Source organism: Mus pahari, chromosome 6, assembly GCF_900095145.1.
Source record: "Mus pahari chromosome 6, PAHARI_EIJ_v1.1, whole genome shotgun sequence".
In the NCBI taxonomy this organism is placed as follows: Eukaryota; Metazoa; Chordata; class Mammalia; order Rodentia; family Muridae; genus Mus; species Mus pahari.
In genome coordinates, this window is record NC_034595.1 from 49,191,387 (window position 1) to 49,203,271 (window position 11,885).

The window sequence follows — 11,885 nt, forward strand, 5'->3', positions numbered from 1 at the left end:
CCCCCCAAAAGAAAAGTGTGGAGAGCGAAACACAATAATTAGTCCTTTGTCTAACTTTCTCAAATGCCAAAGAAAGACAGATTAATTAAATATACAACAGTGTTGGTTTTTGGAGCGGGGGTCTAGCTTGCTGGGTAGGTCATAAATTAGGCAGAATAAATACTTCAGTGTGTTTGCAGTGGGCCTGCTACGTCAGAGCCACTGGAAGGTTGGTGGGAGGAGAGTGGCGGGTTTCTTGCTAATGATAGTCACGTCTGGGTCTGTCTGGTTGCTAAGAGCAACCAGACATGATGTAACACCAGGATGAACTTGAACTTGGGGGACTTGAAAAGAGAACAATAGCCCAGAGCAATCAATAAAGCCTATTTCAGTGAAGGGTTACAGAGCTGCTCTGGGGCAACCTTGTGGGCGAGGCACACACTGAATAGTAAGATGTGTGAAGAAACTTTTTTTTTTTTTTTTTTTTTTTTTTTGCTTTGCTTTGCTTTGCTTTTTAGCAGAAGTATGAACAGGGCGCTGCTGATTTTTGTAATGCCCTGAGTCCAGAAACTACAGGACAGAAAACTGCTCCCCCTGGTGACTGGCCAGGTCCCAGGCCTTTGCATCAGGACTGCCTTGCTGAAGAAGTTCAGAATCTCACAACTGCCTTAAAAAGCATGCAAACAGATTGGGAGCAGCACTTAGCACTCAGTTTGAGACTGCTCCGTGTAAGAGCAGATATGGAAAGTGGGTCTGTGTCAGAGATCCGGAGAGACTTAACACAGACATGGTTTGGGGTCTGCTTCCCTCCCCTTTCCTTCTTACTGATCTTTCTTTTGTCCACTTAGATTAGGCCATGCGTACTTGCCAGGGTGATTTCTTTTCCAGATATAAGCAGCTTTATTGGGTTCTCCGAAGCGCATGGTCAGGGAGTAAAATCTACAAGTCTACAGGATGAGTAGTTTTGTGGTTTGAGCTAGGGGTTTTTGTTTTGTTTTGTTTTGTTTTGCTTTGTTTTGTTATAAGCGCCTTTGGAAATCAAAGGTACCTTGTGTGACCAGGAAATTTTACACCAACCTCCATGGAGCTATCACTTAGCTATTTATCCCTGGGATCAAAGGAGTCCCGACTTTCCCCCTAATTGAATCTCCCAGACAAGAGTGAGCTTTAGCCCTCCCCTCCGGAATCAGTTCCGACTGATTCAAACCCTGGTGATGTTTTCAATGCAGAACTCACAGCCATTAGCCTTGCCTGGAAACTGGTAGGTTTTCTGACGAAAATACTGAATTCTTCAGAATACTTGAAGAAAGTTGGCAAAAAAAAAAAAAAAAAAAAAAAAAGTCATACAATTTTTAGCTTCACTTGAGTTTTGAGTTGGTCTATAGTTGCTCATTTTGTTAAGCGAATACTCTGTGTTGACAAAGAATGCAGCAGACAGGAAGGTTACCTGAATGTTTCTGAAAGGGACATAAAACTGGCTCCACTGCTGGCAGAAAGCTCCAAGGGTACATTGAGTAGACAGAAACATGAACAAGGACTACAGTGGTCTCTTTTCCCCCATAAACATGATGCTACTTCATAAGGTGCCATCTTATTTTATTAGGTATCTTTTCTAAGAAAATAATTTTAAATATATGCCATTGAAAGGATTTGCACCATAAATGCCCCATCATGACGAGCAGGTGGAGAGGCCAGTCTGACTTCCCACCCACCCACCCCACCCCACCCCACCCCCCGACCTCCCCAGGTCGCCAATGAGTTTTCCACCAGACCTTTCTGTCTTAACTGCTATCACGGGCCACCTACAGAATGTTGTGTTTAGCACCTGTCCTTAGCACCTACACCTCATTGAAAAATATATTGAAAAAGTCATGGAAATAGCTATTTGCTACAGCCCCCAAGCTCACCCTTCAGCCACTCTCCATCCAATTTGCTTGTCTTTCTTGAGCCCTCCCAGGCATTGAGCTAGGTATAGCCAGGTTCCTTACCCTCTTCTAATTGGCTCACTACAGGGTGACAAAACCTGATTGTCATGTGACCAGAAAGACTTCACCTGGTAAGATATATACAAAACATTGGCAAAGCCCACAAAGGCAATGAATTATAATGTCAGAGGAGTAAGATAAATTTCAGTGGCTTGGGATTTACTATCATCTGTCATTCCTCAACCATATGAACTCCCAAGGTAAATTCTGATCCCATGGTTAAAAGAGCAACTTTCTAAATAGTTTTACAAAATTGAATGCTTTTTGTTTTTGTACACTGGACCACTGTGGGCCTTGCTCATACTGGCCAAGAGCTACCCATGAGCCACTACGCCCAGCACTACACCTGCATTTTAATTAGACTTTTCTTTTTGTCTTCCAGTCCTGGTACCTGGGATAAAAGTTGCAGCATCCCACCATCCTCCAGACAGACCACCTGACCCCTTCTCAACTCTGTAACATGGACGCAACCTCAACCCGGCGCAGTTACAACTTCACTGTCAGTGGAAGGGGAGATAAACCAACTCAAATCAACTTGTACATGGTCAAACTGCAAAGGCCATAACTTTTCGGGATTCTTTCTTTTCTTTTTTTTCTTTTCTTTTTTTCTTTCTTTCTTTTTTTTTTTTTTTTTTTTTTTTTCAACACTTTAGGGACTGTCGTAATTTCTCATATGGTGCTGGAAATGGTTGGGCTGTGTGACATTTGAAGTGTTTCAGTGGTTGGCGTGAGCAGCAGGTGAAGTGGCTGATAAAGGATGAGCCTTGCTCGCGAACTTCCTGTTGGAACACTTGGGAGCCTGGCCTTTTCACAGTATTTCATGAACTTGCCCATGCAGGTGTGTGACCCTCCCTGAGCATCTGGAGACACCTGGAGCATGAAATCTTTTGTAGTCGCCGAGGTCTGTGATCTGTAACTTACAGGACACTCAAAGGGCAATGGTTTTGGGGTTTTGGTTTTTTGTTTTTGTTTTTGTTTTTGTTTTCTGTAACATATTAGAAAAAAATTCAGTTAAGTTGATCTTTCTTTTAGTTTGGTTTGGTTCAGCAGTCAGCAGTTACATACATAACACAACCCGCAAGGACAGTGAATCCACTCCTGTTGCAGAGCAATTCCAAAAAGACGGCAAAGACTACTACTATCAGTTTGGTTGGTTTTTTTTTTTTTTTTAATTTTATTTTTATTTTTATTTTCTTAAGTTTTGAAATGCTGCACTTACATTTAAAAAAAAAAACATTTTTCAACAATTTCAACAATGACACAAAAATTCACATGGAAATGGGGAAGATGGTCTGTTTTGACAGAAACTGACAGGAATCAAAACAATCGAATTTTGAATTGAGTGAAGTGCAATTTCATTGGATAGCTAAGTATCTTTGTAAGATAGAGATTGTTGAAAATTCTATTTTTGTTTTTCAAGTCCTCCCACCCCAGGACTCTAAATTATTGGGGTAAAAAACAGCCTTGCAAGAAAAAGGGGAGCTATTTTTGCTTTTTATGTTTTTTATTGTTAAACTTGTATCCCTTTAAAAAAAAAACCGAAGGAAAATTTAAAAAAACAAAAAAAAAAAAACAAAAAAATACAAATCTAATGGTGCTTTTACCACAATATGTTAACTACATTAAATGCTAATTAATTATTTTCTGTTATCAAAGCACATAACTCAAATGAAATCATGGTATCTGTTAATTTTATAAGCTAGAAATCACTATAATGAATTATGCCAATTCTGAAAAATTTTACACATGTATGGCAACACCAGATCTATCGGTTATTCAACGCCTCATTGTACCAGACATTGTCCAGAAGTTTCAAAGACCCTTTGCAAACCCTGAACTGGGCTACGTGAAAATAACATGAACACTGATAAGGACACAACTATGTGTGCTCATTCAGATCAAAGTACTTGTTAGGGAAAAAAAAAAAAATTCACACCCTCCCCCCCCCCCAGATGTCTTGTATCTTATGTTTAAGGAAAAAAGAAAAAAAAAAGACAAAAAAAAAGACAAAAAAAATCAAAAAAGGGAAAAAAAAAGCAGAAACAAATAAACAAACAAACAAAAAAAATGCAAGTGATTTTTCTACCAGACAGCGAAGCACCCCTTGCTTCCCATGCAATGTCACGGTTTCCTATACTATACATATATATGTGTTCTGGTCAGCAGAGTCTGCGGACCAAGGAAGTCTCTGCATGTTCTAGTGTTAGTAACTAATTTTTATATAGCTAATGTAGGATAAAGTAGAGTGCATTAAGACAATATTGTAACCCCACTCTAGGCACTTGCCTTTAAACTGTCTCAGCCCTTCAGAAGGGCTCAACTACTGTCCTATACAATCAAGTGACTGAAATTCCCGGGAAGACACTTTGCTCCTCACCTAACCCCCCCTCCCCCCAAACAATGTTGTTTTGTTTTTATTTTTTTCCTTAATTTGCACGAAAACAGAAATTCCATATCAATGTGCCTTGCCCTGGATAGTGATTATTTGTGGAATTGTTGCACATGCTCCTCAATTGAAGGGGTTTTTTTTTTCCCTACTCAAGCATTCGGAGACACTTTCTGTAAATGTTAACCTTTATGTCAGCCATCGTCAGTTCCAACATCTAGACCTAAATAGCTGTTCCGCAGACAGGCGTAGTCGTGAGTGTCCTGTGTGGTCAGTGGCAGTGCTATTCTGAGCTCTGTAGATGCTTACAATGTCAGTATTTGGGATGTCGCTGCATTTTTTTTTTCAATTTATTTGGAGTCTTCCTTTATCCCTGCCCCCCCCCCAGATATATGAAAATATGCAATACCTGCTTATATCATGTAGAAAAGCTTAGCAAGTATTAATTTTTCTTTCTTTTTTTTTTATTTGACCAAAGTCAGTGCTGCACATGACGCAGTGGGTTTTAGGTGTCTGTCTTTGTATTTTCTGTGGTTTTTGATGCACGTGCGCAGGAAGGGCTCCTCTTAGAGAAGCAGCCAAACTGTGAAGCACTAAGCTGACCCTGCTTCAAGCAATTTTGTTTTTACAACTGTTCCTTTCACAAGCAAGCCTTAAAAAAAAGAGAAAAAGAAAAAAAAAAAAGAGACAACTTCCTTTCTCTTCAGACCCCCACACCCACTTTTCTTAGCAGACGACAGTCAATCCACATTCAATAAAAAGTACATAATGCCCATTTTTATATGCACGTTTTTAAACTTCCAAGTTCTGAAAATTGTTTACTGGTTATCTCTATTTAAGGAAAAAAAATAAAATAAAACATTTTGGATTTTCATATGTGTCTGATAAGTGGTTGTATAGTCGTTTGGCGCTGTTGTATGGTGTGATTGTCAGTGTATGGTGTCACTTCCTATAGCCAGCAGCAGACTTTGCCTTCCCTATAGCACTTAGCTGGGCATTACTTTATTATGACATATGTGCACTAAAAAAAAAAAAGAGAGAGAGAGAGAAAGAAAAAAAAAAGAAAGAAAAAATAGCAGCTTTCAGTGCTTCACAGTGAAGGGAAAAAAGCCTAGACAAACATTTTGTCAGAACCTTGCGAAATGCCAAGGTATTACCAGTAAATTGGTTGTATATACAATAAAATTGCACCCTTTTTTTAAACAAAACAAACTAAGCAATAGTTTGGGCAGTTCTAGTTGTTTTTAGTGAGCATGTTGTAGTCTCGACTGCAAAGAGAGAGAATAAACTGCCCACTCAGAAGATATGTAATTTGTATCGTTGTATAGTTTTATTGATTACACTGATTTATTCTACCCTATTTTATAATGCAGGACTTTTGTAATGTTGTCTAAATGAGGAAAAATTTCTGTCAAATTAGCCTAGTGAAATTTCTGATTGTTCATTACAAAGGCAGCGTTCACAGCATTGCTTCTTCTTTATTCTCCACCTCCTTTGGGGAATGGGATTAAGTTTAAAACTTTCCCATTTCCTTTTGTTTGGTTGGTTTGGGTTTTTTCCTTTTTTAAAAGTATTTAAATGCAATTATTTTTCTGCCAATGGTATAGCATATGCCTATGCTTGAGAAGTGTAGGTCTACTGAAGAACCATTGCAAATGGACGTTAGAGGTGTGCTGTACTTTGAAGGTATTTTGTTGTATTAGGTTTAATGAAGCTAAAAGTAGGGAACTCTGAACAGATTTGCAGGAAAAAAAATGTTTTTAAAGGCTCTCAACCACTGTGGAGGCAGCATAGGGTGACAGCAAACATGGGTTAAGTAGTCAATACACCGAGTTCTGTTCTGTTCATGCTTCATTGTCAAGAAAGCAGCAGGAGACTGTAGTTCGGTTGTCATCAAGCAGGAAACAAATGCCACGCCGACCAATGCATTTTAGGTTAAGAGCTGAGCCAAGGTGCTTGAGGAAGACTTTGTTACAGGAGTGTAGAGACAGACAGCTCCGAGAGCTGTCAGCGTTTGAAGGCCCAGACTTGATTCTGAGACATGTCGAATTGTTTTGTTTTTCCTCTCCCATCCAATGGCATTAACACAATTGGCAAAGATGGTCTCTCAAATGATTCCCCACCCCCATTTTTGTCTTTGGGAACTGAAGTCAGAGGCACCAAGACTAACTCTCAGCATCTTCCAATAAATGTTCTCCCTTGGCCCCTCTCCTGGCCACCACAAAGCTCTTTTTCTGTCCTGGGCAGAAGTCTTCTCTGGTGCCCTTCTCCCATCCTCCAGCCCTTCTCTTCCCACTGAGGTTGTCTCTTTACTGCCTGGCATGACATCTAGAAGCTCACTGCCTACGCAGGGCTCACGCTCCACATCCGGATGGGCTCCCACAGGCCCTCCAGCCTCAACCCTCCTTGCTTCCTTTTTCCTTCCCAACAGTCCAAGAGCGCAGGATCCAACTTTCTAGTCACGCTGTGCTGTATTCAGTCAGCCCACAAGAATATGCAAACTCCATCTCAAAACTACTGTCTTTCACCTTCCCAAATCTCTATCCTCGTGTGCGTCAAGCTCTATAACAACAATATCATGAGGTATTTGCAAAGGAAAACATTTTCTTCTGTGATTTGTTTTTTGTTGTTAGTGTTGTTGGGTTGGGGATGTGTGTGTTTATTTTGTCGTTTTGGTTTCGATGGGGGATGGTCTTTAAGACTGTCATTTGATATTTTTTACATCGGAGTTTATCCCACAGTCCCCCGTCTTTCTCTCCTCCTTCCCTCCCTGCCTCCTTCTCTCTTTCTCTCTGTCTGTGTCTGTCTCTGATTTTCCTTTGCTTCTTTTTCCCTCCTGGTTTCTGGTAGCAGGCCTCCATTGAACTGCAGCCTGCCCGCCAGACCATCCTAGACACGCCCAGAGGCTGCTAGCTCCGCCCCTCTGGCATGGCTTTCCTTTCCATCGCCTTCGGAGGCCATTTTGTCTTGAAGTCAATGCATGCTCCTGCTGTAACCTACTCCGCCTTCTCCACCTCTGAGGCTGTGCATTCGTCCAATTAGTGTCGTGAATGTTTCCCCTTTATTTTTTCCAATAAAAAAAGCAGTGGGATGAAAATTGCTTTGATATATAGTAGGTATATTGAAGCTATTCCATAGCACTTAACTGTAGTGAATACTGTGTCACCAGTTCTGAAATCAATTTAATGTTTAATGCAAATCCATTACATGGTGCTATTACAGGCTGACAAAATGATTCACACAAATGTGACAACTCGGGCTCAGTTCACTCTGCTTCCCAACAGTGTAAATGCATAGCAGTGTTTATCTGCATGAGAACTATGCACTAATCTATCTGAAGAAAAAAAAAAAAACTATATCAACTTTGGTATCTACTTTCCGTTTACTTCAATCCTTGCCTTTTTGGTCATTGTAATAATGCCAGCTTTAGGACAGAAAGAATTATAAGAAAACCAGCATAATACCTGATATATTAAAATGTAGTGCCTGTGAAACCTGTATTATACTGCTCTTCTGAAGTAAGACTTTTCTACACCGGTAGCCTTCGCTGTCTGTCAGTCAGGACCTCTGGTATAGGTGATGTAAAATAACCGTACAATATTATGCATGCTATCCCATAATGCTTAGTGACTGTATGATATTACTCAGAGTTCTGTTAGACTTTTTTTCTGCCTCGGTTCTTATCAGCTAGGTTTGAGGTACTTCACTGAGAACGTGAACTCCGTCGTCCTTCCAGCTGTCTTCAGGATCTTGGAGGTGTACACTTACTTAAATTCAGTATTACTTGTGTGTGTTTTCATTTTTTTGTTGTTGTTGTTTTTTGTTTTTGTTTTTGTTTTTTGTTTTGTTTTGTTTTCCTTTGTTTCTCCTAAGGGACAAGCATGGGTGTTTGATTTCCGAAATCAGTATCTGGTGAGATTTTTTGTCTCAAAACTACCATTTGAATTTCAAGAACTCTGCTGCAAAACCACTCTGAGAATGTCTCCAAGTGAGAGTCACTTTCTTGACCCTCAAGAGAAGCTAGACAACACAGAAGAACCTTAATGGACAGTGTACCCATGCTTGATCTGTCTCACACCAGACTTCCTCGTAGTAAAAAGAAAAACAAAACAAAACAAAAGAACTTTAAGAAATCACATAGCTGTTTAGTTACATGCACAGATGCAATATTTTCTTCAAAAATATAACTCTGTACAAACTTTGGGCCCGATTCATAAGAAAGAAGTTTGCTATTAACACGGGATTTTTAAAATATGCTCTCTCTCTCTCTCTCTCTCTCTCTCTCTCTCTCTCTCTCTCTCTCTCTCTTTAAATTTGGAACAATTTGCTTCTAAAATTGAATATTTCCTTTCTTTAATCCCCCCCCCCGGACTAGCACCCATCTGCCTTTCATTCTCCCAAAGGTTGCATTAAGGAAATTGGAGGGATACTATATACTATATGGGGACTAGATCCCAGTGAGGCTCACAAGGCTAAGGGGAACTTTAGTATGGGATACAGCACATGGATGCACCCCTCTGTGTGTTAGGCATCCTACATGTGGACTCACTGTGCTGTTGGGGCTGAAACACTAACTTTGTAAAATGTGTCTGGACCACAAGAGTATACAGGAGAAGTGCTACCTCTGATCTAACTAGAGCAAGCTCACGGCAGAAAGTATCACAAACTTTAAAATGTGAAGATTCCTGTCTCTCCAGTGGTTTCAAAGGCAAGTGGTGTCTGAGAAACAGACCATTCTTCCTGCTGTCCAACGCTCAGCTTTTCCAAAAGCCTAAAGCTTGTTTTCTCTTTGCTTTGACTGCAAATTGTATTGCTCTTGTTTTTTTTTAATTTTTTCTTGGTCATGGTCTGTAAATTTGCTTTTTTTTCTTTTTTTCTTTTTTAACCTGTTATTGTCCACTAAAAGTCTTAGACATCTGGCCATGTCAGGATGCAGTAAGGGGGCCGCCAGCTCTCTTCTCCCTCAGACCATTGTCTCTCCACTGACCTCTGCTGCCTCACCACCGAGGTGCCAGCCAGACTAGAGGAGTGCCAGCAGGTCCCATAGGTCCTTAGGAAGGCTGTCAGGGCCGAGCCCATGGTCCCTTCTCTGCTTCTCCTACATACCTTTCCCATCACACGTGAAAAAAAAAAATGTCTGCTCAGAGTGCCTCTGTTTTCTTTTCAAATTGTGGGGGGAAGGATTAAAAACTTCAAATGATGGAAAAAGAGATCTCTTGTGAAACGAAACGCCCCGTGTTAATAACTTGGTCTGAAATTGTTTTTATGAGCCGGGCCCCCTGTGCCTCTAGCATATTTGTATTGACTCTCATAGTTACCCTTTTCGTTTACTGTGTTCTGTGAAAACTTGTAATTGGTTGAGAATCACTGTGGGCGTCCATTCTTATCAACTAAATCTCCACAGGGTTTTTGTGCTGGTGTGGATTAGTTTAACTCTTGTATTCAACCCTTAGTGCTACCACCTTCTCACATTACAATACAATTACTGGAAGCAAGTACTGCATTTCCTATGCAACAAAAAAAGGAAAAATAAAAAAAAAAAATTGCTAATGCTACAGAAGTCGTGTCCTCCTTTGCTGGGTACACAATGCCTGGGGTGAGTGAGCTCTGTTGTGGGCTGGTGCTTTTCCCAAAAGACGGGCTTTCTGCGTTCACTTGGACAGATTCTAGGTGCATTGGGTCTTTCACAGGGTTCCAAGGAGAGTGTTGTTGGCCTTCTACCTGCCTGGACCAATGCAAGCTTGCAGATCCCACCTGGAGCTTCCTGTGTGTCTGGTTTTGCTATGGGAGTCAGGAAGTGGGCCCCAAGAGGGGAGGGGCTCTAAATGGCCCTGGATTATATAACTAGAGAGCAGAGCCACCAGCCATGGACCCCGAGAGATACAAAGAGACAGGATCAGGTACTAAGGGTGGAACACACATGGCTGATACTTGTATCATCTTGGGGGAAGACAGGCACCATCAGAGAGGAAATACTTCGTGGCTGGTACTAGGAGCTCTGGGAGAAGATGAATGGCTGGTGCTAGAAATCGGAATGATGAAGCTGAGGTGTCTATGGAGTAAGGTCTAGCTGGAGCTGGGGATCCTGGAAGCAGCTGTAGAATGCTGCACAACTCTACCCGCTGCGACACTGTGGACAGCACACTGTGGACAGAACGCTGTGGGCAGTGAGCTCTCTCCCCTCTCCTCCTCCTCTTGACTCACACCAGTATTCCTTGTACTCATTCCTTGGCTGGAACTAGTAGTTTTTAGCCATTTAGAAAGTCTGGAAACTAAACCAAGAAAATTATCAGTCCCAGCCTCACCAGCAAAGTATGAACCAGTAAGCTAGGCAGGGAGAGACACAAACTTGGAGTACACATATTTAACCTAATGGTTTGGGTTTTTTTTTTTTTTAAGTTTGATACCACACTGTGAGGTGAGTCTAGTTTTTATCCTCTTATAGATGAGGCTCCTGAGCAGAGATTAATAAGTGGAAGTCATACAAAGAATAATTATCTGTGTGTGATTCTAATCTGAGAAGTCAGGTGCCTACATTTTTCCGGTAATCACCAGATCTTCGTTCTGTTAACTGCTTTGCCACTATGTGCCAGAAACTATGCCAATGCTAAGACTAGTAGGTAAACAAAAACTGGGTATCTGTTCTTCTGAGCCATGTGGTCTAGTAGTCAAAAAACATAAAATAAAAAATAAAGTCCACTCAAATCAGCCCAGTGCCACTGTCATGATGAGTCTTCACATTGTTCTGAAGGCCACTGAGGCCAGTGTCACAGGTAATAACTGACAAGGCAAAAGAGGAAATGAGATTCTCGAATATTGAGCAGTAAGGAAACACTATGTAAAATGTACCAGCATTCAAAGGGAGCTTACACCTCTCTAGGACCCCAGGGAAGGTGTATTAAAGCTGAAGAAAGGAAACTCTGGTGCAACGGGGAGTTTGACCTTGACGACAAGACACAGCATGTGCTTGCAGCACATAATGGACACTCATTACTGTCCTCATCACTTTGAAATGACATGTGACAGAAACAGGAGAGACTTGTTTGGGTTCATGGTTTTGTCAGGGCTTCCATATGTCAAACTGTGGAAGGCAGGGTGGGACTCTTGGTGGTGGAAGTGTGTATCAGAGAACCCCCCACACACACACACACACACACATCACAATGGACCAGGAAACAGCACAGAACACCACCACCAGGGAAGGTATAGTCTTCAAAGCCCTCAAGCTTCCTACTTCTACCAGCCAGGCCATGACACCTAATGACCCTAGGGTCTTCAAAACACCAAGTTCCCAAACTGGGGACTAAGTATTCAAAACATGAGCCTGCAGGGGAACATTTCACCTTCAAACCACAGCAGCTTGTAAAACATCTATTCATTAGATTTGTGTATGCTATCAAAGAAATAACCCCACATCTCACAGCAATGATGATTTTAATCTTACTTTACACGTCTCTTGTGGGTAGCCTGAGACCTCTGCACAGGATTGCCTCATTCTAGGACACTAGACAGAAAACAGATAGTGTTTGGCCATT

At 41.2% G+C, this 11,885-nt stretch overlaps 1 protein-coding gene across 4 annotated transcripts in view; it reads left to right on the forward strand.

The window, feature by feature from the left end:
* The window catches only part of Nfia (nuclear factor I A), a 348,990-nt gene extending 339,085 nt beyond the window's left edge, over positions 1 to 9,905 (forward strand). For 3 of the 4 annotated variants that reach the window (XM_029539940.1, XM_021199453.2, XM_021199452.2), the window contains one exon: positions 2,347 to 9,905. In XM_029539940.1, the coding sequence (XP_029395800.1) occupies positions 2,347 to 2,364 (18 nt within the window). In that variant the 3' untranslated portion in view covers positions 2,365 to 9,905. The remainder of the gene's footprint in view (positions 1 to 2,346) is intronic. The other variant, XM_021199454.2, reaches the window with a different exon arrangement.
* Positions 9,906 to 11,885: the final 1,980 nt, after the last annotated feature.